The sequence below is a fragment of the Myxine glutinosa genome, chromosome 3 (genome assembly GCF_964187855.1).
Source record: "Myxine glutinosa chromosome 3, kmMyxGlut1.1, whole genome shotgun sequence".
NCBI classification, from domain to species: domain Eukaryota; kingdom Metazoa; phylum Chordata; class Myxini; order Myxiniformes; family Myxinidae; genus Myxine; species Myxine glutinosa.
Window position 1 is genome coordinate 191,607,956 of NC_136263.1, and position 26,087 is coordinate 191,634,042.

At 45.9% G+C, this 26,087-nt stretch overlaps 2 protein-coding genes across 8 annotated transcripts in view; one reads left to right on the forward strand and one right to left on the reverse strand.

Moving 5' to 3' along the window:
* Positions 1-19,534, forward strand: part of LOC137424099 (protein PRRC2C) — a 190,575-nt gene extending 171,041 nt beyond the window's left edge. For all 5 annotated transcript variants that reach the window (XM_078774907.1, XM_078774910.1, XM_078774911.1 and 2 more), the window contains exons 29-36: positions 59-165; positions 5,733-5,976; positions 6,177-6,263; positions 8,590-8,718; positions 13,307-13,389; positions 13,553-13,676; positions 15,393-15,620; positions 17,804-19,534. In XM_078774907.1, the coding sequence (XP_078631033.1) occupies positions 59-165; positions 5,733-5,976; positions 6,177-6,263; positions 8,590-8,718; positions 13,307-13,389; positions 13,553-13,676; positions 15,393-15,620; positions 17,804-18,073 (1,272 nt within the window). In that variant the 3' untranslated portion in view covers positions 18,074-19,534. The remainder of the gene's footprint in view (positions 1-58; positions 166-5,732; positions 5,977-6,176; positions 6,264-8,589; positions 8,719-13,306; positions 13,390-13,552; positions 13,677-15,392; positions 15,621-17,803) is intronic.
* PIGC (phosphatidylinositol glycan anchor biosynthesis class C) overlaps positions 19,339-26,087 on the reverse strand; it is a 31,594-nt gene continuing 24,845 nt past the window's right edge. For all 3 annotated transcript variants that reach the window (XM_068109607.2, XM_068109609.2, XM_068109608.2), the window contains one exon: positions 19,339-19,915. In XM_068109607.2, coding sequence (XP_067965708.2) covers positions 19,852-19,915 — 64 coding nt within the window. In that variant the 3' untranslated portion in view covers positions 19,339-19,851. The remainder of the gene's footprint in view (positions 19,916-26,087) is intronic.

The window sequence follows — 26,087 nt, forward strand, 5'->3', positions numbered from 1 at the left end:
AAAATAGTCACGTGACATTTTTCTGCTACTTTTTTCTTTATCCCCTACTCAATACCAGGCTGGCATTCAGCAAATTCCCTTTCCCATGTATGCATCACTGCAAGGCCAGGGTCCTCCAGCCTCGCAGCCACAGGAAATGCTGAACCCCCCTATCCAGGCTTTCCGGTGAGTGCTTCATACAACCTACTTTTTCAATTTCATCAATTTGTTTTCTATTTTTTAACATTGTATTTCCAAAATCATTATTGATTATGTTAACCATATGGAAAAATGGCCACGGTGTGGAAAGTACGAAGCTTTTGTCCTTTGACTCTCCATTGGCACCATTCATTTATTTGACTTAGTTTAATCTCGCTAGTCGGACACTTTCTAGTTTGTGCAGCTGCACATTACATCCTCATGACTTGCAGTTTGAACCTTTATCATGAACACACTCCTCTCCCTCTCTTGGTAGATTACGCCGACCGCTTTAAGACGATCCCTTCCCAGGGCCTCTAAGTACACAGGCTAAGTTTGATCACAATCGAACATAAACTAGTTTGTGACTGGACGGGACCTTTCCTGCTTTTTGTATAGATTTTCTTTTTTTATGCCTCCACCGATGAAGTTAACAGAGGCATTATCTTTTTGGGTTGTCAGTCCATCCGTGATAGGTTTTCTTTACCCTGTATACTTGCACCAATTATGTATGATGATGTAAAGGGGGTGGGGTCTTATGGTTCTTGAGGGTCTTCAAGGGTCGTTGAGGTCTTCAAGGTCTTAAAGGGTTTTTGAGGTCTTAAAGGGTCTTTGAGATGTACAGGGTCTTAGGGGTCTCGAGGGGCTTAGGGGTATAGAAGGTCTTAGGGGTCTGGAGGGTCTTAGGGGTCTAGAGGGTCTTGGGGGTCTGGAGGGTTTTAGGGGTCTGGAGGGTCTTAGGGGTCTGGAGGGTCTTGGAGGTCTGGAGGGTCTTAGGGGTCTGGAGGGTCATAGGGGTCTGGAGTGTCTTAGGGGTCTGGAGTGTCTTAGGGGTCTGGAAGGTCTTAGGGGTCTGGAAGGTCTTAGGGGTCTGGAGGGTCTTAGGGGTCTGGAGGGTCTTGGGGGTCTGGAGGGTTTTGGGGGTCTGGAGGGTTTTGGGGGTCTGGAGGGTTTTGGGGGTCTGGAGGGTTTTGGGGGTCTGGAGGGTTTTGGGGGTCTGGAGGGTTTTGGGGGTCTGGAGGGTCTTAGGGGTCTGGAGGGTCTTAGGGGTCTGGAGAGTCTTAGGGGTCTGGAGAGTCTTAGGGGTCTGGAGGGTTATTAGGGGTCTTTTTTTTTTCTTTTCTTTTTTGTATACAAGATCGAGGCTCGTGAAAGAGCGAACATTAATCACACAGAAAGACACACAAAACAAATAACATCGGGAGCGGTAGACAAGATGGGGAGAGAGGGGGAAGGACACAAACACAACATTTGAGAGCAGGGACCGAGAGACATGGAGACATCGAGAGAACTGTGGGAGGGAGAGGGCTTTGGGGGGGAGGCATGGGAAGGGGGGGGGGGGGGGGTGGGAGAGGTATAAAACATATGGACACTGCCAAGACTTCCAGGAAAGAAGTTGGAATTTCAAACAAGGTGGATCTGGGGTGAATTAGTGGGGGTAGAAAAGATCAAGGTTTTGGATGGGGGAAGATAAGAGATGGTGGTGAACAGCTGTTTTGAAGACCTGGAGGGAGGAGTGTGATTGAAATGAGTGTGGGAGTTTGTTCCAGAGGCGGGAGAAAAGAGGAATGAAAGAGTGAAGGTGAGCAGAGAGCCGAGATTTCGGCAGTTTAACCATCAGAGGGTGGCTGGCAGATCTTGTGCGACTTGTAGGAATATTTGGGGGACAGAGCACAGAGAGAGCTGGGGGAGCAAGGCCGGAGAGGAGTCGGTAGAAGACAGAAAGACCACCTACCTGCCTGCGGTGAGTGAGTGAAAGGCCCTCAGAGATAGCTTCATCGCGGGAGATTCCAATGATTCTGAAAGCTTTGGATTCAACAGCGTGAAGCCGAGCCAGGTGTGAGGCAGGAGCACCAGCCCATAGGGGAGAACAGTATTCCATTGAGCTGCGGATGAAAGCCTTGTATGTGGTGAGGAGCTCAGGTGTGCCTAGGAAGGACTTCGCACGACGGAGGATGCCCAGTCGGCGACTGGCTTTGGAGGCCAGCTTGGAAATGTGGTTTTCCCAAGAAAGATCATGGCAGATGGTGAGACCCAAAAGCTTGAGCGACAGAACTTCTTGGAGAGGATTGTTGAGAAAGTAGATGGGAGGGTTGTCCAGTCGATCTTTTCGGAGAGACATAGTAAGAGTGTGAGATTTGTCAGGATTGAAAGACATGTTCCACATGTTTGACCAGTCTGTGAGTTTGTCCAGGTCTTCAGAGAGTGAGGAGGCTGCAGACTGCCGATCTGAGGGAAGAGGAATGGAGCGGCAGAGAGTGGAGTCATCAGCAAAGAGATACAGAGGATTTTCCAGAGAGTCGGAGAGATCATTGATAAAGACCAGAAAAAGCACAGGGCCCAGCACACTGCCTTGGGGAACTCCAGCCTGAACGGGAAGGGGAGATGAGAGAAATCCATTCAGGGCCACACGTTGACTACGACCAGAGAGGAAGTCCGCAAGCCATGCATGGAGATTTCCATGGATACCATAGGAGGAGAGTTTGGTGAGCAGAGCTGGGTGCCAGACCATATCGAAGGCACGTGATATGTCAAGGGAGACAGCTCTGATTTCCTGTTTGGCATTGAGGACCTCCATCCATTGTTGAGACAGCAGAAGCAGCATGTCCAGAGTAGAGTGACCTGGTCTGAAACCAAATTGATGATCAGAGATCAAGCCATTGGAGAAGAGGAAAGATTTCATATCCGAAGCAATGATGGATTCCATGACTTTGCTGATAATTGGGAGCAGGCTGATTGGTCTGTAGTTGCAAGGATCTGTTTTTGCACCTTTTTTGTGTAAAGCAGTAATGTTTGCTGATTTCCAGGATGCTGGCAGATGACCTTGAGCAAAGGATAGGGTGAAAAGAACAGAGAGAGGGTGAGATAGAGCGGCAGAGCAGGATTTTAGGACCCGTGGGCTGATGCCATCTGGTCCAGTTGCAGAATCAGAGTCGAGGTTTGACAAAAACTCCTCCACCTTGTCAGGAGAGAAGGTCACAGTCCAGGAGCAGTTTGGTTCGACTGGGAAAGGTGGGAACAGAGAGAGATGGGTTTGGGACTAAGGATTTTGAGGCAAACACAGAGTTGAGGCATTCGGCTTTGTCACGTGCGATGTCAACTGTGTGGCCATTTGAGGTAAGGGAGGGGATGGAGGGGGCACAAACACCAGAAACGGATTTGACCAGACGCCACCAGGATTTGGAGGAAGGAGACAGGTTTGAGAGTTCATTCTTGAGTGAGGAGAGATAGTGCTTCCTGGCACTCCTGAGGGTAGACACACACTTGTTCCGAGCTTGGTGGAAGGAACTGAGATTTCCTTCAGTTGGATTAGCCTTCCAAGAGGCAAAGGCAAGTTGTTTCAGGGCAACTGCCTCACCACAAGATTCAGTGTACCATGGACGGGAGGAAGGGTCTGGAGGGTCTTTGGGGTCTGGAGGGTTATTAGGGGTCTGGAGGGTCTTTGGTGTCTGGAGGGTCTTCGGGGTCTGGAGGTTCTTCGGGGTCTTGAGGTTCTTCGGGGTCTTGAGGTTCTTCGGGGTCTTGAGGTTCTTCGGGGTCTTGAGGTTCTTCGGGGTCTTGAGGTTCTTCCGGGTCTTGAGGTTCTTCGGGGTCTTGAGGTTCTTCGGGGTCTTGAGGTTCTTCGGGGTCTTGAGGTTCTTCGGGGTCTTGAGGTACTTCGGGGTCTTGAGGTTCTTCGGGGTCTTGAGGTTCTTCGGGGTCTTGAGGTTCTTCGGGGTCTTGAGGTTCTTCGGGGTCTTGAGGTTCTTCGGGGTCTTGAGGTTCTTCGGGGTCTTGAGGTTCTTCGGGGTCTTGAGGTTCTTCGGGGTCTTGAGGTTCTTCGGGGTCTTGAGGTTCTTCGGGGTCTTGAGGTTCTTCGGGGTCTTGAGGTTCTTCGGGGTCTTGAGGTTCTTCAGGGTCTTGAGGTTCTTCGGGGTCTTGAGGTTCTTCGGGGTCTTGAGGTTCTTCGGGGTCTTGAGGTTCTTCGGGGTCTTGAGGTTCTTCGGGGTCTTGAGGTTCTTCGGGGTCTTGAGGTTCTTCGGGGTCTTGAGGTTCTTCGGGGTCTTGAGGTTCTTCGGGGTCTTGAGGTTCTTCGGGGTCTTGAGGTTCTTCGGGGTCTTGAGGTTCTTCGGGGTCTTGAGGTTCTTCGGGGTCTTGAGGTTCTTCGGGGTCTTGAGGTTCTTCGGGGTCTTGAGGTTCTTCGGGGTCTTGAGGTTCTTCGGGGTCTTGAGGTTCTTCGGGGTCTTGAGGTTCTTCGGGGTCTTGAGGTTCTTCGGGGTCTTGAGGTTCTTCGGGGTCTTGAGGTTCTTCGGGGTCTTGAGGTTCTTCGGGGTCTTGAGGTTCTTCGGGGTCTTGAGGTTCTTCGGGGTCTTGAGGTTCTTCGGGGTCTTGAGGTTCTTCGGGGTCTTGAGGTTCTTCGGGGTCTTGAGGTTCTTCGGGGTCTTGAGGTTCTTCGGGGTCTTGAGGTTCTTCGGGGTCTTGAGGTTCTTCGGGGTCTTGAGGTTCTTCGGGGTCTTGAGGTTCTTCGGGGTCTTGAGGTTCTTCGGGGTCTTGAGGTTCTTCGGGGTCTTGAGGTTCTTCGGGGTCTTGAGGTTCTTCGGGGTCTTGAGGTTCTTCGGGGTCTTGAGGTTCTTCGGGGTCTTGAGGTTCTTCGGGGTCTTGAGGTTCTTCGGGGTCTTGAGGTTCTTCGGGGTCTTGAGGTTCTTCGGGGTCTTGAGGTTCTTCGGGGTCTTGAGGTTCTTCGGGGTCTTGAGGTTCTTCGGGGTCTTGAGGTTCTTCGGGGTCTTGAGGTTCTTCGGGGTCTTGAGGTTCTTCGGGGTCTTGAGGTTCTTCGGGGTCTTGAGGTTCTTCGGGGTCTTGAGGTTCTTCGGGGTCTTAAAGGGTCTTGGGTGTCTTCAAGGGTCTTGGGTGTCTTCAAGGGTCTTTGGGATATTCAGGATTTTAAAGTCTTAAGGGTGTTTGGGGTCTTCAAGGGTCTTCGAGGTCTTAAAGGGTCTTTGAGGCATACGTTGTCTTTGGGGTCTTTGAGGTATTAGGGGTCTAGGGGGTCTTAGGGGTCAGGAGGGTATTAAGGGTCTCGAGGGTAAAAAACGCGAAGAAATCAACAGGCAGGCAGATATCCGATGAATTTTATTTATTAGATTATTGTCCAATGTCATGTTCGACAGGATGGTGCAGATATGAAATAATTACCTTCGACCTGTCTCATCCAGGTATGATTCTTGATCCAATTATAAACTGTCTACTTGATGCTTCACAGACAGGGTGCTGCATCAATAAGTGCTTCATTCCTGCAGCTGGGGTCCCATCTGCCAGCACATGCTGATGGACATTAAAGATCCCACGGTGCTTTTTGAGTGTGACCAAATTCCGAAATTCTGCCCCAACCTTCTCGGGATACTGTGGTAGCGGAAAAGCTATGCCCTCTATAAATTAGTTCTGGAAAATCCAACCTCTTGATTGACTCTTGGCCTACGTGTTTAGTAATGAACCATTTTATTATCTTGATGCTTGTGCTGATGAACATATTACAAATAATATGATTTTAATTTTTTTATTTATCATTCTTCACCCAGGTCCCAGCAGGCCTTCGTTCCAGGGGGCCTCACGCAGCAACAATCGGTGGTCCTGCCTGGTGCCACAATATTCCCTGCACCAGCTGTGAAACAGGCATACAGCACCGGCTTTGCTCCCCATGCAGCTCCACCGCCACCTCCCTCACAAACCAGCCGAGACCTAGCGAAGCAGCAGACCATGCCCATGATTTATGGGGCACAGATGCCACAGGGCTCATCCCCTGTTGACCCCCACAGTCTGCAGGTGTGAAGAGCTTTGCTGTGATATTCATTGTACTCAAAATGTTTGGACCTAAACTTGTATTTATAGTCTCCCCCTCGTCCACCCCACCTCCTCCCACCATCTCTGCTTCTGCTTACGGGTATCAAGTTCACAAATCAACTATTGTGAATTCATCCAGTGGAATTGGCTGATACCCAGCAATGTTTTTCTCTCATTGACAGGGCCAGCCTGGAGGAATGTACTCTGGTCAGGGTCTACAGGGGAAACAAAGTGGATTCCCACAACCTCCTGGTGCCACTGTGCAACAAGTATGAACTCTCTATTTCTCACATTGATTTGCACACAATCCCTTCCCTCGATACCTCATTCCTCATAATGCGAGTTCAGTGCTTTAATAGCCAGGTAAGCCACTCGAACATTTAAATGTGCTTGAAGCTGTCGCGAACGGCCAACTCGGCATGAAGAGTTGACCGTCGTCAAGGCCTCGGCCAAGGAACGTTTGAAGCGAGACTTTGGACGGCTTTTGTCACGTTTGGGTGTTCCTCATCGAGCTTATAGTCAGGTTCACTATGTTTTTTCGTTCAAAATTTTGGTAGATTAGCAAAACTATACATTTTTGGAATATTCAGAGCATGAGGAATCCAAAAATTAATGTTTACATTTGCGTAGACACCTTTGCGAAAATGACACTCAGGACAGTGATGAAGATTTGTAAAAGCATATTCCTGAACGGTATAGACCTCGTAGATCCTGTGTATAGGACTTATAGTTCAATCTGACACTACCTATAACTTCCTATAACAACCTATAACTTCAAAGGACTTGCAATATCATGTATTATGTAATACAGTTATATCACAAATATAAAGACAATGGTTTTCAATTACCTTTGTTTGTTGCTTTTCTATAATCCTGAGCACTATTTTGAGGCCTTTATTGGATTCCTTGACCCAGAAAACATAGGATTAGCATATTTAATTAAGTCTCTAGGTTGACTAGAAGCCGAGATCGCGCAAAATATGTATTTTATGGCGGCCATTTTCAAAATCCAAAATGGCGGCCATGCAGGTGTCTGTGCAAATACCAACATTGATTTTCAGATTCTCCATGCTCTGAATATTCCAAAAATGTACAGGTTTGCTAATCCCAAAATTTTGAAAGAAATTATATTTGTTAACACAGTGAACCTGACTATCTTCATCACTGTCCTGAGTGTCATTTTCGCAAAGGTGTCTACGCAAATGTAAACATAAATTTTTGGATTCCTCATGCTCTGAATATTCCAAAAATGTATAGTTTTGCTAATCTACCAAAATTTTGAACGAAATTATATTTGTTAACATAGTGAACCTGACTATTACCTTTGGACATGGTGGCCATTATTTCGAAATAAATTGGTTTGTGCAGGGAGAAGCTGAAAAAAAAAAAATCTTTAAAACATAAGCATCAGATCAGGGTCTTATTAAAAGAAGAATTTGTTTTATGGCACACATGACATTGGTCCTGGGAGTGGGAGCGTTTGGCTGCTCTTTGCATAAACACTTCCCAAGCTTTCCTGGTCAGCCTTATCTCTTGGCCTGTTTAGGCTCAGCCTCTTTAAACATGAATACGTCGATAATGTACAGAAAACTAGCCTTGTGATAATCTGGGTATTTTTAAAAAAAACAAAAAATTTTTTTTTTTTAACTTCTTCTGGATGCATTTGTTCCACTTTTTGGGTTTAAGGGATAAATATAGATTTTTGTTTTGAGCACAGAGACGGTAGACTGTATGTAGGGATGATTTGAGGAAAACTATCCTGCACCCACACCAAACAAAATTCTCAAAAGCCAACTACAGCAATCTTGTAAGATTTATAAGGCACTTATTGCTTTAAAGTCTTAACAGCACTTTTAAAGTGACGTTATAAACCATTAACAAAGTACGAAACAGCCTGTCGTTGGCTTCATGTAACCATATGTAGCCCGTCCCTCGCGCAGAGATGGGGTTTTGTAATCGTGTGTGCGTGCGTGCCTTTTTTTTTTTTTTTTTTTAAACCATTGGAGCTTTTATCAAATTTTCTACAAAACTTTTCTATGAGAATATGGAGAATACAAATTAATAATTTTGTCAAAAGTTCAATGATGAATGTCACATAAAATCATCAATTTTCATGCATTTGACATTAAATTTAAAGAATGTGCATATTGGTTCACCAATTAAACCCTAGAAACCGATTATTTTGAGGTCAAAAGGTCAAGGTCGCCTAAAATCATTTTTTGTCATGTTTAGCATATGGAAGAAGCGGTCAGAATACAAAGCGGACGTGGACAAGCTTTGCATTTTCAGATGCTTTATAGTTGTTTGATTAGGTAATTTCAGGGACAAACATTGCTCATCTTTTGTTCTTGGTTCCAGGTCTGCAAATACCAATATAGATGATGGGCTGAAACGTTAAATCCTTGTTCCACAAATCAATGTGCAAATGTGAACAGTCGTTTGTAGGGATGGGGGAGAGAGTGGAGGAAGAGGCAAGTGGGAGGCTCTTTTACACCAAATGATTGTGATGAAAAGTATTGAAAAGGTATAACGTATAACCTTGTCAGAGGTATAACCTTGTCCTATCCCTTGACCCTGCTTCCACATGCTTTGCAGATGTCTCTTGCAGGATTTGCCTCGGGTCTTCAGCAGCCGTTGATAGCTCTGCAGGCCCAACCCGGCTCCCAACCGATGGCCCGGCCAACATTTGGTCGTGTTATGCCAGCCATGCTCCCTCCAGGGAAGGTGTGTTCTTTACGTTTGGCCTTTTGTGCACAAATATATACCCAACCAATATATGCAAAGTTTGGAAACCAACCTTCATATTTATATGCAAAGTGAGCTACAAATAGGTGATGCCTTGCGGAGTGCTCAACATGTCACGTAACCTTTGCCCGTTGAAATGTTTTTGAGTTTTTCAGCGTCAAAATGGGGTGTTTGGTAGTACTGTACAACCAGAAGGGGGAAAAAATGGAAAGAGGCAGATTACTAGAATTTTGTACCAAGTCAGACAGAGCAGAATTAGCCTTTTGCTATTTTGACCATGACATTCAACTTCATTTAGGCATCTGAAGGTGGGTGGGTGCCCTTTCAATCTCAAAGATAATCGAGTTCATAAATACACTTTATGCATGTGCGGGACATTTGCGAGACCTTGCGATCTGGGTCATTCGGGAATAAACATTTGCATACTTCCTTTGAGCTCTGTCGACGTTCTCCGAGTAAATTGATTGGGAGGATATTTTAATCGGCTGTCTGTCTGTCCATCACTCTATCTCTCTCCTAAACAGCTGTATAAAAATTCTCCAAACTTGGTAGTTATTATCACCACATGGCAAGGTGTTGAACACAGGGCCTTGGGTTGGGGTCAAAAGGTCAAATATAAAACAATGCAATTATGGCCACATTTTAATACATTGTTTGAATGAAACTTTGTATATGCAATCAACATTTGAGGACGAATGAAATTATTTTTTTTGGATACTGAATCGAGGCTCGTGAAAGAGCTAATATTTATTTCACAAACAAATCAACCAGACAAACAAAATATATAAAAAGAGGGAGCGGAAGACAAGATGGGGAGAGAAGGGGAAGCACACAAACACAACATTTGAGAGCAGGGAGATGTGTGGGAGGGAGAGGGCTTGGGGGGAGGAGGCGTGGGAAGGGGGTGGGGGGGGTGGGACAAGTATAAAACAAGGACACCAAGGACTTACAGGACAGAAGTTGGTATTTCAAAAAAGTGGATTTGGGGTGAAATTAGCAGGGGTAGAAAAGATCAAGGTTTTGGATGGGGGAAGATAAGAGATGGTGGTGAACAGCTGTTTTAAAGACCTGGAGGGTGGAGTGGGATTGAAGAGAGTGAGGGAGTTTGTTCCAGAGGCGGGAGAAAAGAGGGATGAAGGAGTGAAGGTGAGCAGAGAGTCTTGATTTTGGCAGTTTAACCATAAGAGGGTTGCAGGCAGATCTTGTGCGACCTGTCGGAATATTTGGGGGACAGAGCCCAGAGAGAGCTGGGGGAGCAAGGCCAGAGAGGAGTTGGTAGAAGACGGAAAGACCACCAACCTGCCTGCGGTGAGTGAGTGAGTGAAAGGCCCTTGGAGTTAGCTTCATCGCGGGAGATTCCAATGATTCTGAACGCTTTGGTTTCAACAGCGTGAAGACAAGCTAGGTGTGAGGCAGGAGCACCAGCCCAGAGGGGAGAGCAGTATTCCATTGAGCTGCGGATGAAAGCCTTGTATGTGGTGAGGAGCTCAGGTGTGCCAAGGAAGGACTTCGCACGACGGAGGATGCCCAGTCGGCGACTGGCTTTGGAGGCCAGATTTGAAATGTGGTTTTCCCAGGAAAGATCATGGCAGATAGTGAGACCCAAAAGCTTGAGTGACAGAACTTCTTGGAGAGGATTATTCAGAAAGTGGATGGGAGGGTTGTCCAGTCGGTCTTTTCGGAGGGACATCATAAGAGTGTGAGATTTATCAGGATTCGAAAGACATGCTCCACTTGTTTGCCCAGTCTGTGATTTTGTCCAGGTCTGCAGAGAGTGAGGAGGCTGCAGACTGCCGATCTGAGGGATGAGGAATGGAGCGACAGAGAGTAGAGTCATCAGCAAAGAGATAGAGAGGATTTTCAAGAGAGTCATGCTTCAGTCACATTTGGCTCGGCGGCCGTAGGGTCTAAAAAATCTACGGCCACTAGCAATTCTAGGGTGGCCGCAGTATTTCCACGGTCACACAATGTAGCAGTCACATATGTTTTTATTTTTCGGGTAGCCGCACGGGGTATTTATAAATTGTGGAGACCGAAAACGTGGGGATGCCGTAAGGTCTTTGATTTGATGTCGCACGGTGACCTTAGGGCGTCCCTGCGGCGGCCATAGAATTTTCAAGGCAGACGCAAGGTAGCCTCAAGGTGCCCGCAAGGCGACCGCAGGGGGGCCCTAGGGCGAACGTGCGGCCAGACGGACGGTAACGAGTGGGTATATATATCGGTTCTTTTTCATATGTATAACAGCACTTACAGTTGTCATGGCTACGGCTTGTCGAATTGCTACGGCCACCCTAGAAATGAAAAAAGTTATAACTCCGCGCTATAATTCCACGGCGGCGCCTACGGCCTGTAAAAGATAGCCATACGCCCTCGGGCCACCCTGAGGCCACCTCAGAAACTCTGCGGCCGCCGCACGTTTGTCAATTTAGGGGGGGTACGGCCGCCGTATCCGAGCCGTAGAGCAAATGTGACTGAGGAGTCAGAGAGGTCATTGATGAAGACCAGAAAAAGCACAGGGCCCAGAACACTGCCTTGGGGAACTCCAGCCTGAACAGGAAGAGGAGATGAGAGAAACCCATTCAGGGCCACACGTTGACTATGACTAGAGAGGAAGTCCACCAGCCATGCGTGGAGATTTCCATGGATACCAAAGGAGGAGAGTTTGGTGAGCAGAGCGGGGTGCCAGACCGTATCGAAGGCACGTGATATGTCGAGGGAGACAGCTCTAATTTCCTGTTTGGCATTGAGGACCTCCATCCATTGTTGAGAAAGCAGAAGCAGCATGTCCAGAGTAGAGTGACCAGGTCTGAAACCAAATTGATGATCAGAGATCAAGCCATTGGAGAAGAGGAAAGATTTCATATCTGAAGCAATGATGGATTCCATGACTTTGCTGATAATTGGGAGAAGGCTGATTGGTCTGTAGTTGCTAGGATCTGTTTTTGCACCTTTTCTGTGCAAAGCGGTGATGTTGGCTGATTTCCAAGCAGATGGCAGATGACCTTGAGCAAAAGAGAGGGTGAAGAGAATAGAGAGAGGGAGTGAAAGAGCGGAAGAACAGGATTTTAGGATCCGTGGGCTGATGCCATCAGGTCCAGTTGCAGAATCAGAGTCGAGGGTTGACAGAAACTTTTCCACCTTGTCAGGAGGAAAGGACACAGAGTCCAGGAGCAGCTGGGTCCGACTGGGTACAGAGAGGGATGGGTTTGGGACACAAGATTTAGAGGCAAACACAGAGTTGAGGCATTCAGCTTTTTCACACGTGCGGAGTCAGCCGTGCAGCCGTTTGAGGTGAGGGAGGGGATGGAGGGGGAACAAACACCAGAAACAAATTTGACCAGACGCCACCAGGATTTGGAAGAGGGAGACAGAGTTCGGTCTTGAGAACGGAGAGATATTGTTTCCTGGCTCTCCTGGGGGTGGACACACACTTGTTTCGGGCTTTGTGAAAGGAAATGAGATTTCCTTCCGTTGGATTTGCTTTCCAGGAGACGAAAGCAATCTGTTTCTGGGCAACAGCCTCACCACAAGATTCCGTGTATCATGGACGGGAGGAAGGGTATGACAACTGAAGACGAGATGGGATAAATCTGTGCATGAGAGAGAGCAATTTACTTTGGAAGAATTCCCAGGATGAGTTGATGTCAGAGGCGGTAGAGATGGGAGAGCAGTCCAGGTGATTGATGGCTGCTTGAAGTTGAAGTTGATGGCTTGAAGTTGGCCTGAGTGAAATGCCAGACTCGTCGACGCTGAAGAGGCTCTCTGAGAATGGCCAACGATTTTTAACGATTGTAACGTTAAACGATTTTTTCGTTAATCGTTAAATGATTTGTAACGATTTTTTGGATTTGACTCCCGGTTCATGCCCCATGGGAGTGAGGGACTTGGGGGCACATGGGTCAAAACATTAAGAAGATATTTTTTAACTCAAAATTTGATCATTCCTGGTGTCATCTTTGGCATCCTTCAAATTTGCTTTTGGTAGTGATTTACGATGGAATGCCATCGACTTCGCTCTAGTTCTGTTTTTGAAACCACCTTTGTTTTCCTTTCAGGATGTATCAGACTTTTGTTTTGAACTTCTGCATACTAGGGAATTATAAGGTTGCAGCATGGATGCTTTAATGATAATGATCGGCATGTAAGATATACAGTTTGTTGAAGTGTTATTTATCACTGTCCTCCAAGAATCACTGATGGCTGAGTACCCTTGATTGGGTTTAAAAAAAGAAAATGCACAGTCGAGGCCCATGGAACAGCCGGTCCACTGAACAGATTAGGACGCAACAGGACAAAAGTAACACTAGAGAGAGGGGGGCACCAGCAGCAGAGTTTAATGCCAAGTTAAAGGGAGACTTGGACAAACGATGGTTTTGGAGAGGAATGAGGATGCATGGGGTGGACAGTATGGAAGGAAACTCCAAGGAGGGAAAACTGGGAATTTAGAGGGAGGGGGAGGTTAATGATGATAGAAAAGATCATGGCTTTGGATTGGTGACGATCTGAGATGGTGGTGAACAGCTGTCTTGATGACCTGGAGTAATTTCATTGTGGAATTTCTTTGCAGGAAATTGACATGAAGAGGTTCAATCCAACAACTGAAAATTGTGGAGGGCATGCTGGCGGTGCCATTTTATCCAATTCTTACAGGTGTGTGATGAAAGCCACCTGTCTGAATGTGGTACCCGTTGATGCTGTCATTTGCTCGTTGCTTGTAACCAGACAAACACCTGATTCTGTTCAGATGCCACTGAAATTCCTGGGTATGTTGGAATTATGTAATGGTTTTTCATGCTTCCTCATTTGGATTCAGAAATGGCAACAACAGTCCAGTGGGCCAGGTTGTCGTCGGAGCACCAGCTTCTGCCTTTCCCAAACACCCAAGTGGCGCAGGCATGCGTCTCGGCCAGCCCTTCCCAACACAATTCCCTGCACAGGTAACCCCTGTCCCTCCCCCTCCACCCAGTATGCTCCATAAATTCTCTTCGTTTCCCCTCCTATCTTCTCCCAACATCCTTTCCCTTCTCTTCTCTTTCGCAAATGTGCCATCCCTTCTTTTATCCTCACCATTTTTCAATCCCATTATATAACACGTTAACTTATACGTACGTTAAGTCCATACTGCATTTCCGGTTCCTGGGGTGCTGGCTTGTACGTTTTGCTGCACAATTCGGAAGTCCAGCATTATATTGACTAATTTTCTCCGATTAATCCGCTTGATCAAACTAACCCTGGGACTCCTTGTACTGTATTTTGTATAAAACTTGCTTTTCCCACGACCGGACAAATATGAAATACCCATCATTGGCTTATCAAATGAGCACATGGTAGTTCATCATTCATTTAAAAATGACAGGATGCTGTGCCGTTTGATACACCAATCGATTAGATTCGGGATTTAGGATGCATTGATTCACAGCCACTCGATAATGTCAATCCTGGGCATGACACTGATTCAGACACACTGCATCCGCTTCATGTGTGCACTATGATGTCATTATTTCCACTTTTTTTTTTTTCATTGGTAATCGGTTATAGTCAGTGTGTGTGTGTGTGTGTGTGTGTGTGTGTGTGTGTGTGTGTGTGTGTGTGTGTGTGTGTGTGTGTGTGTGTGTGTGTGTGTGTGTGTTTGTGTTTGTTTGTTTTCCTTCCTCGAGGAGGAACGGTGCCCAGCTGATGATCCGTGCAGTCGGGAAACTAGTCAATTGCTTACAGGTTAAGTAAGGTTCTTGCTTTAGGTAGAGTGACTATGTTTTGAGGTTTACAATAATTTAAATAAAGTTGAATATGGGATGTTGTGAAATTAACATCATTTATAGCAATCCTTTAAATTATTTATATTTAAGTTTAGGAACAACCAATACTGTACAATTAAGTGTGTGTGTGTGTTTTTTTGTCTGTCTGTGAATAAAAGAGAGAGATAGAATTGTGAGGAACAGAAATGAAAAAATGAGGTGTGTGTTAGTGTTCGTTACATACACACATCACATGATCGCGTCAATTGAGTACGAAGGTCATCCCAAAAGTTGTCATCCTGCTTGCCACTCAAGTGGAAGGAACTCTGTGAATGCAAAATTGTTTAGTCTCTTCACTTCCTGATGCCTGGTACATGCATCAAATTTCTCACCCTTTGGCTTTTACTTCAGGAATAAAGCCTCGCACCAAAGATATACTTGTTGCAGCGTCGGTAAGGAAGATGCCCAACCTCATTATACTCTGAGGAGTGGAAAGTTTTGCCTCACACACCATTACTTGATTGGATTGTATGTTATCTCAACTTTTATTTCTATTTTTAATCTCAAAATTATAAATAGAGCTTGGGAATAAGGCTTGCTAAGTCTGCTGTAGATGTCAACACAGCTACCCACACGTGTTGTATGCTTCATGTTTTTGTGCTGGGTTCAGAAAGTTGACCGTTGGATGAAATGCGTTGTAGAGGACTGGAGGTTGTTTGTCAAAATGATGCGAATGAAGCGCGACGTTACCTTGGGGTTCACCCTTGTATACTTTAAATGACATTTCTCAGTAAAGTAATTGCATTTTCATCACGAGGTTTCTTTTCTTGGCTTGGTGTTAAGATTTGAGTTATTAAAATATCTTTCTTCTTTCCTTTTTTTTTTTTTAATACCCCTGCTTTCCCCCAACATATCCAGGTGCTCTCACAAGCGAACCTGGTACCACAGGTTGTCCGCACACCCCAGGGCACCACATTCCCTGCTCCCATTCAGCGTCCAAGTGCCCTACTCCATGGCCCTCCCCCCAATGGCAAGTCGCAAGTGTCCCGACCACCTACGCCCGGCCGCACTGTCCAAGTCCAAAGTACGGAAAATGGCAGCCTCACCCCAACTACTAACCTTCAACCTTCCACCCAAGAAATGAAGGTTTGTCCTTTGTCGTCGTCTTCTTCAATCTCACACAAATACAAAATACATTTGTGCTTTGGGGGAAGCTATGATTTGATTGCAAGAGCGTTTTTTTTTTTCCACAAGTAATGTATTGGAACAACTCCAATTGATTGTTACAGCCTGTTTTTATATTCATTGTATAAACTAGGGCATTGCCCGTACTATATCTATATCTAAAATTATACCCCCCCCCTCTATTTACATGAAATGGTTTGGTCCAAAGCGAACGGCTTGCGAGTACGGTGACAATCCCCCCCCTCTATTTACATGCAATGGTTTGGTCCAAAGCGAACGGCTTCCGGAGTTTGGTAAAGAAATCGCCATCGCGTGCACAAACGCGCAGGAAAGCGAATGAATCGCAAATTCGGTTTTATTAGTTTTAAAACATAGTTTAACGCCAACATAGTTTGCAAACGTGAAATAAATGAATACGCTCTCAAATGTGCCATCCGAGGCAGAGTGTGTCCTCCACGTTCGGCACACGCGATCGTTCGCTGCTCTCTGATTGGTTGAATCGTTTTTTGGACATAGCTCGGTAAGTAATTGTCCGATTAATATGAAACCTTGAAAAGGCACATCCTCGGGTCCCCAGCAATATACCTGGCAAGTTAAAAGTATATCGGACCCGTGGTTGTCGAGAAACAGCGGTCACAGACAAACAGACGTACAGACGTACAAACGTACAGAGATTACTGGAATTATAGATAGACTAGGGCATGCCCGTACTATATATAAGCTAGGACGTGCCCGTACGTGGGTGCCCGTTCCTTGCCAAAAAAAAAAAAAAAAAAAACATGAATGGTTTGGTCCATTCGCAACGACCACAGAACCCCCCCCTCTATTTACATGCAATGGTTTGGTCCAAAGCGAACGGTTTGGTCCATTCGATGTGATTCGATGATTCGATGTGAATGGTTTGGTCCATTCGCAACGACCACAGAACCCCCCCCCTCTATTTACATGAATGGTTTGGTCCATTCGCAAAGCCAAAGCGAACGACCACAGAACCCCCCCCCCTCTATTTACATGAATGGTTTGGTCCATTCGCAAAGCCAAAGCGAACGACCACAGAACCCCCCCCCCCCTCTATTTACATGAATGGTTTGGTCCATTCGCAACGGCAAAGCGAACGGCGAACGGCTAAATCGCCATAGCTCGGTAAGTACTTGTCCGATTAATTTCAAACCTTGAAAAGGCACATCCTCGGGTCCCCAGCAATATACCTGGCAAGTTTCAAGTATATCGGACCGGTAGTTGTCGAGAAACAGCGGTCACAGACAAACGTACAAACGTACAAACGTACAAACGTACAGACAGAGATTACTGGAATTATAGATAGATGATGCTTTGTTTGAACCACTATGCTTTACATTTTGACTTATTTATAAGCGGTGAAGCCACTTCAATATATATATATTTTTTTTTTGGAAATATTTTTAGTTTATATTTTTTTATATTTATTTTTAGTTTCGTTTTATTTTTTAGTTTTATTTGGAATTATTTTTAGTTTATATTTTTTAGTATTTATTTTTAGTTTTTATTTTCGTTTTATTTTTAGTTTTATTTAGAAATATTGTTAGTTTCGTTAGTTTCTTGGCATTGCCGACTTCATGTAAAAAGAAAGAAAAAAAAGAAGCCAAACAACCACTTCCTTCGGTCACGGGTTTGATTTTTTTTTTTCATGCCTTCGCTGGCTGAGGCATTTTTCTCGGGTTTTCCGCCTGTGCGGCCGTGATCCATTTTGGTTACTGTGATAACATAATCGCTGCTGAAGGGATTTTGACCAAACTTGGTATAACTATGGACTGTAATATATAGATGAACTGATTAAACTTGGGGTTCAAAAGGTCAAAGGCCTATGGTCAAGTGCCCTCTTTTTGAAAATCTGTTACTGCAATAACTTGTGAACCACTCAAAATATCTCGAGCATACTTGATATGCATATGGACTGTAATACAAAAATGGACCGAGTCAATATTAGATTTATCGGGTTAAAGGTCATAGGTCATGTGCCCTTTGAAAGTAATTTTGCAGATAACTCGAGTTAGTTGTCTATGTTCTACTAAATGTCAACATAATTTGGTGCTTCTAATGTGAATAATAGAATAATAATTGGCAATAATATTGGCAATAATATAATAATATTGGTTGTTTGGCAGGCAAAACAACGAGCGGAAGTGCTACAGTCAACTCAGAAGTTTTTCTCAGAGCAGCAGCAGCAACAACAACAACAACACCAAACAAGAGCGTCTTCCTTAGAGGCTGCTTCAGAGGTAACTGTCGAGGCTGCAGAGGGGAAGGTGGAAAGCGGCATCAGCAAAGCAGAGAGCCAAACAGAAGAGAAAGTGCCCCCGGCCAGCAAGCCCGTCCGGACGGGACCCATCAAGCCACATGCCATCAAAACTGGAAGTGACCATCTGCTGTCCTAACCGTGGCCCGTCAAACACCTCGGATTTGCGGATAACCCGAGCCAGGTTCTGGCTTGACCACCTCTTGCTTGCTCTGACCTCACCAGGGATCAAGTCTGTACCAAGCTAATCATCAAGGTCCTTGTACGCCACGACCACAGCACACTGGATGGGGAGATTGTGCTGTGACGGGCTGCTTGTTAGCACAGGTGGATCACCAACTGTGCAGCATGGCCTGTTGCATGATGCTGACAAAAAGAAAATCTAGCCTTTCCGTCCAAATAAAATTACTTTTGATGTTACTGCAGTTCACATCCGCTCACATCACTTGAGGCTCCGTCTGCTCCCGTTTCCATCGTCTTGAGCATTCGTGCTTTCGTTCTTCCAAACTTTGCTTTCATTATAAAACTACTTACGTTTTCCTCAGCATTTCCAGTGGTCAGTCATTTGTGCACACCGCCGCATCCCAAACCACAGCATTTGAAGTAGGCATTGTCCTCTCCTCCCCTTAGGATGGATTGGTTATGGCAAATTGCTTTCCTCAATATATATATTTTTTCTTACTTGCCTTTGCAAAACAGTTTTCAACAATTGGTTGCTTTTTGATGTCTGCCCCTATAAAGCATGCAGTTGTATTGGTGGATATTTCTGAACTTGTTTTCTAAATTGCTAAGTTTCTGCACAGGCTGCACAGGACACACCTCCCCCCCCCCCCCCCAGTTCATTCCCTGACACAATCTCCGTTATCCCAGCATTGAGCAGATGAGGTTGGAGCACACACAAATTAACAGAATTCCTCCTCTGCTGGCACTCATTTATGGGTCCTTGCGTCCGCCGAAGGTCTCATCATAGCTTGAGAACGGTGCCCGAGTGCGCCGAGCTGCCAGATTTGTTTAGCTGGCAGCGTGTACCGACTGTTCCATTGCATTGGACAAGGACTTGGTGAACAGTTGACTTTTGAAGGGCCTCCATTGCAAACATCTCTGTACTTCTTTCTCGGCAAGTAACCCACACACGATTGGCAGCCCACGGTCTTTTTTGCTGTTTTACTACTCCCGCCCCACAGCTTGAGCTGAACCCATTTGGACACGACACTTGCCTTTCTGCCTCCATGTTTGCAGTTGGATGAAAAGGCTCATTATTCTTTCGTGGGTCTTTATTGCCAACTAAGTTGCTGCAAGGAATAAAATCTTGACACAAATATTTTAAGCTGTGTGCCGGCCTGTGGTTTACAAAACCTCCATCCTTTGACTCCCCACTCCCTTAAACAAACGAGTTCAGCCAACTGAGGCTCAACGTCTTTATTTTTCTCCTTTCACACCACCACCCAACCCCCTCCCCAATCCCCATCCCTTTCACCCTTGTTAACTTCCCCTTTTTGTAAAGTATTGCTGACACGCCGCTGGTATGCAGGAGCGTCGTCATTGTTCTGTTTTGGTTATTCTGACTATTTACAAGGAGAAATAAAGTCAAACGATGCAACCTGGCCCTCGCTTTTCTGGCCACATGCGGGTAATCCGTCAACATACGTAACTACGTCTGGAATAGCACGTCAACAAATGCGAGCTCATGAAATGGTCTTCCATCGGGAGTCGTTCGATTACCATAGATGACGAAAGTAGGCCGTGACAAAAATGTTTGCTGTTGGTTTCTAACATGAAGTTTGTCGGGTAGTTTGAAGACCTGAATAATTTTGTGCCGACTCATACGGGTTGGTGTTGTCCAAGTCCAAAATTCCAAAATCCAACAAGTCCAAAATTGACTGCTCTTGGGTTCTTTTTCCATTGGTTCCTTCATCATTAGCGGAGGACCCCGGATAGGTCGTCTTTGATTTCTGCTTCATCCCACGGTCCATGGATGTTGCTGTGGGAATAAAGAAAAAAAATTAGGCACCTAATTGTATTTGACACCATAATGATCTGCTACTAATAGCATCCAACATTGAATTCTACTTTCGTAGCTTAGTATTCAGCTGCAGGCCTCGTGTTCACTTTGCAAAATAATTTCCAAAAGAAGGCAATTTTGTTCGGCTGGAGTGCTCTTCACCTGTATGGACAATATGGATGTTGGAATTTAACACATTTTGTACAGCAAAAAAAAAAATATTGCAGGTTTAAATGCAACTGTTGCATTCAAGTTGAAACCCCTGATTATTTATTTATTTTCTCGGTAGTATAGCGTAAATCAGAAACTGATGTGCACAGTAATATTTAGCAAGGTGATTTGTCATTGCAGCAAATTAACTACTCAACATTACTGACCTCGTCATCACCGTGGATTTTGATCTTTACACGGCATTTGGCCCCCATGATGATCATTTTCATGGGTGGGTTCCACAAGGTACATTTGTGCAGTACTTGCTCCCATTTTGAAAATCAACTCGATGTGGACAAAGGTTCTGTTGCCCGAGTTTTTTTTTTATGGCTCCGCTGACAGTCATCGGAGGCATTGCTTTTGAGACGTCCATCTGTGCGTCCATGATAGGTTTTCGGGAACTGCAATAATTGAACGGCTGAAGGAATGGAAGTCAAACTTGGTAGAAGTATAGTATATATAATGTATAGATTAACTGATTTGATTGTTGGGTCAAGAGGTCAGAGGTCCCGTACTTGTGAACCAGGGATGGGATTTTGACCAAAGTTGGTACAAGTATATAGTATATATTGTAATGCAAAGACGAACTAATTAGATTTTGGCATTGAGGTCAAAGGTTATGTCTGGTGAAAATGTATACTTGAGGGGGAGTGGCAAAGGGAACAGGACATTTTTGATGACGGGCTAAATAATGTTGGATGAGCTGGGCCCATACACCGTACAGTGTAGCTTGACGCAGCAATTGATGTAGTACAGTGGATAAGCTCTCATATTTTAACAAATAGTACATTTTTTTGAGAAAAGCATGAAATTTCTAGCATAGTTAGTATATACCATAAGGTTTATTTTCAGATGTGGAGGGAAGTCAGATTTGACCTCTGAGGACCGTGAGGTCAAATCCAAAATGGCCACCAGTCCACCGGGTCTAATGTTCAAACGCGCTTATCCGTGTCATTTCCAACTAAATTGGGGACGCCCATTCATTTGGTGATACTTTTGAGATCGCCAGAACTCAAGGACATGCATTTAGGTCAAGGACAAGGTCAAATTACGTTAAATATCTTTTTATGATACTGCAGTTGTAACTGCTATTGGAAAAAGTTCATTTGAACTTTTAAAACTTTATTTTTTCAGGTACAGGGATAGGTACAGAACACCCAAAGACCAGAAATGATGAAAAAAAAAGTGTTTACACCGCAAGGAATGATACAATAACTTCTGAAAAAATAACTGTAGTTAACCAAGTATGTCCACCAAAGCTTACATTAAATCAAGTGCAATGATGAAAATTGGTAATGATCTAAATCTAACAGTCTCCAGAACAGAAGCACAGTGCAGTGCACTTGAATGCAGCTTTGGCACACTTGCAGCGCCCAGTGCACCCTTTCCTGCAGCCACAGTCGATCAATTCATGGCACGATTTTGATGCTTCAGGAAGAGTGGTCCAAAGAGGCTGCCACCCAGTTGTCTCCTTTGTCCAGCTCCAGTCAGGTGGGTCTGGCATCTCTGGATCCATGACCAATGCCTGGTTACAACAGTTGGCCTGGTAGCAAGTGCGCTTGATGTGCTGCTTGAGTGTTGCCTGGGTTGGAGGAATGTTCTCTAGAGTTCTACACTTCTGTGTGAAGAGCTGTTTCCTGGCATCATTCACTTCCGTGCTCTCACTGGTTCTATCGTACATCAGCACCACAAATCGCTCTAGCAGTAACATTGAGCCTTCACTGACCTCACTTGGCATGCCTAGGAGTTCATTGAAAGCATCATTCACCTCTGGGCATCCCCAATTTAGTTGGAAATGACACCTATAATGTTTTTCTACACTATTTGGTTCCAAAATTAAGCGCGTTTGAACATTAGACTCGGTGGACTGGTGGCCATTTTGGATTTGACCTCACGGTTCTCAGAGGTCAAATCTGACTTCCCTTCACATCTGAAAATAAACCTTATGGTATGCACTAACTATGTTAAAAATTTCATGCTTTTCTCATAAAATGCACAATTTTTGTGTTTATCTGCTGCACTAATGGCACGAGAACAACATTAAAGGGGAGGGTGGGTTCACAACTCACAGGTTCACAATTTTCACTACAGGTTCACAATTCAATGGGAAAAGGCCGAGGAATGGAAGTTCCTTTGTTGCTTGAAGATTTCCGGGGGTGTCCATGTCTTGACGAAAGATGAAAAATTGAATTTGTTTCAGGTTTTACATATTATAACCCTGCACAATCTTAAATAATAATAATAATAATAATGCATTTATTTTATATAGCGCTTTTCAGGAAGCCCAAAGACGCTTTGACAGAGTGCAAAACATAACGCATAGCAAAACATAAAGACAATTGCAAAAAAAGAAGAATCAATAGGGAAATATTCAAAGCACAAAGGAGGGAGAAGGAGAGGAGATAGTCAGGGGTTAGATGCTGTGGGTTAAATGTTGAATGCAGTGTTGAACAGGTGGGTCTTGAGTGATGTTTTGAATGTGGTGAGTGAGGAGGAGTCTCTGATGGTGTGAGGTAGCGAGTTCCAGAGGGTGGGAGCAGCGATGGAGAAGGCCCTGTCCCCCCAGGATCTAAATTTGGTCCGGATGGGGGGGGTCAGGAGGTTGGTACCAGCAGAGCGGAGGTTGCGGGTGGGAGTGTGTCTGGAGAGGAGGTCAGCCAGGTAGGATGGGGCCAGGTTATGGAGGGCTTTGTAGGTCAAGAGGAGGATTTTGTACTGGATTCTCTGGGAGATGGGGAGCCAGTGAAGCTTGTAAAGGACGGGGGTGATGTGGTCACGGGTCCGGGAATGGGTGAGTAGACGGGCAGCGGAGTTCTGAATGTATTGGAGTTTATTGGTGATTGTTGAGGGTGAACCATAAAGGAGGCTATTGCAGTAGTCCAGACGGGAAGTGATGAAGGCGTGGATGAGGGTTTCTGCAGCCACAGAGGAGAGGGATGGACGGAGACGGGCGATGTTTTTCAGGTGGAAGAAGGCTGTCTTTGTGATCTGTTTAGTGTATTTGTCGAAGGAGAGGGTTTGGTCAAAGATGATGCCAAGATTCCGGATGTGAGGGGAGGTGGACACTGGGAAACCGTCGATGTTGAGGGCAAAGTTATGGGTGGACTTGGTGAGCGTTTTTGGGCCAATGATGATTATTTCAGATTTATCACAGTTAAGTTTGAGGAAGTTGATTTGAAGCCAGGATTTTATTTCAGTGATGCAGTTTGTCAGGATAGAGTGGGTGGCGGTGGAGATGGACTTGGTGGAGATGAAAAGCTGGATGTCATCGGCGAAGCAGTGGAATTGGAGACCATGACGGCGGATTAAGTGACCGAGGGGGGACAGGTAAAGGATAAAGAGGAGGGGGCCAAGAACTGAACCTTGGGGGACACCTTGGGGGAGGGGAGCAGTGGGGGATTTGCAGTTATTGATGGAGATGAACTGACGTCTGTCAGAGAGGTATGATTTAATCCAAGAGAGGGCAGTGCCGGTAATGTTAAAGGTGGTTTCAAGTCGGGTGAGGAGGATGGTGTGATCGATGGTGTCAAAGGCAGCGCTGAGGTCGAGGAGGATGAGAATGTTGAGGTTGCCAGCATCAGAGGAGAGGAGAAGGTCGTTGGTGATTTTGAGGAGAGCAGTTTCAGTACTGTGGTTGGACCGGAATCCGGATTGGAATGTTTCATACAGGTTATTGGCAGAGAGGTGATGCTTGAGTTGAGTGGCTACAGCGCGTTCCAAAACCTTTGACAGAAAGGGTAGGTTGGAGATGGGTCTGAAGTTATTTAGGGTGTCAGGGTTTAGTCCAGGTTTTTTCAGAATGGGGGTAACAGCAGCAATTTTGAGGGATGGTGGGACGATGCCTGTAGACAGGGAGGAGTTTATTGTTGCAATGATAAGTGGAGAAAGAGCAGGAAGGGAGGCCTTGACAAAGCTGGAGGGGATGGGGTCAAGAGTGCAGGTGGCAGTTTTCATTCCGATGAGGAGTTCAGAGAGGTCAGTAGGGGAGACTGGGGAGAATTGAGACAGGGGATGGCAGGATAAGGGGGGGCAGGTGGTTTGAGGGGGAGCGGGTGCGGCGGTGGTCAAGCTGTTGTAGATGTTTTCAATTTTGCGTTGGAAGAATGAAAGGAAGGAGATGCAGTTGTCTATTGTGAATGACTGGGTGGTGGTGTTCAGGGGGCTGAGGAGTTTGTTTATTGTAGAGAAGAGTGCTTTTGGGTTTCCGGAGCCAGAGTGGATAATTTGAGAGTAGTAGGCGGAGCGGGCGCGGGAGAGGGCATCTTTATAGTGTTGTATGTGGTCCTTGTAGGCCTGGGAGTGAACTGTGAGACCTGTTTTATTGCGGAGTCTTTCAAGTTGGCGAGCACGAGTTTTCATTAGGCGGAGCTCAGGGGTAAACCAGGGAGCAGAATGGGTGAAAGAAACTGTTTTGGTTTTTATAGGCGCAATTTGGTCAAGGCAGGAAGAGAGAGTGTGGTTGTAGTAGTCAGTGAGGTCAGAAGGGGTGTGGAGGTCAACGAAGGGAGAAGTGGACATTTTTTCAGAGAGGGTCGATGAGAATGAGGCAGGTGAAAAAGCGTTTAGCTTACGGAAGTTGATAGTGCGATAATGCCTTGGTGCTGGGGTGGGGATGTTGATGGTCAGAGTGATGGCTAGGTGGTCAGAGAGAGTGAGGTCGGAGCCAGAGAGATGGTGCAAAATTAGTCCAGTAGAGCAGACAAGGTCCAAAATGTGACCACGGTTATGGGTAGGAAAGTTGACATGTTGAGTGAGGTTAAAGCAGGTGAGTAAATCAGTGAAGTCAGTGGTTAGCGTGGAGTCAGTGGAGTCCATGTGGATATTGAAATCACCAAGGAGGAGGATTGAGGGGGAGAGGGAACATAGCTGGGTCAGAAAGTAGGAGAAGTCAGACAGGAATGATGGGTGTGGTTTGGGAGGGCGGTAGACAACAGCCATGACTGACTGTGTGTGACCAGAGAGTTTAAAAGCCAGGTGTTCAAATGATGGAGCAGATGAGATGGAGATGAGGTTGGTCTTGATGTCTTGTCGGTGAATAACGGCAATTCCACCACCTCGGCCCTCCGAGCGTGGTTTATTGATGTAAGAATATCCATTGGGTGTGGTGAGGTTGAGCGTGTAGTAGTCCAGTGGTTGTTGCCAGGTCTCAGTGAGACAGAGAAAGTCCAGTTTATTTTCCAGGATGTAGTCGTTCAGGATGAGGCATTTGTTGTTGAGGGACCGGGTATTGAACAGGGTGAGCTTGATGTTGTTTTGTACGGCGGGTATGAATCCAGGTGATTTGGCCAGGGTTCGCAGACAGGAGGTGCGATTTTGTGCGTTGTTGTGACCAGGTGTGTTGGGACGATGAGTGGGAGTGCGCTGAGCCGACCAGAGGATGGGGATGGAGTGACCTGATTGTAAATAAACAAACTTACGACCGGAGCCACGGTGAATGTACCTGGGTCGACGCAGGAGTCCATTCGATCTGATTGCAGAGATGCATGATGGGGTGGAGCGGGTTTTAAGCAGGAGAAGCCTTGCGGCAGAGTACCGCAGAGCCATGCCAGCAGGAGCGAAGGCAAAGCGAGCACGCGGCCAAGGGTGAGGAGGCGAAACAATCGACACAACCAACGGGAGTGGGCCCGAGGAAACAGCGATGGAGCCGAGCAGGTGAAGCCCGGAGCAGCAGAGCAGAGCCGGGACCGCGCAGAGGAAGACTCAATGGCCATAAATCCGCCACGACCACCAGGAAAGCAAGACACGGACAATGGTCCAGTCAGAGAAGCGGCGAGCAAACGACGCCAGCGTCCTCTCACGACCGGACCGGAAAACCTTTTGAAACTTTTGAGTTTGAGTTAAAGACCTTGATAAGATCCCCTTGGTGGTGCCGGCACTTCATGGAAAAAATATTTAGATGGGAAAGCCTGATGTGGTATGGGAGGACTTGGAGACGAGTGGA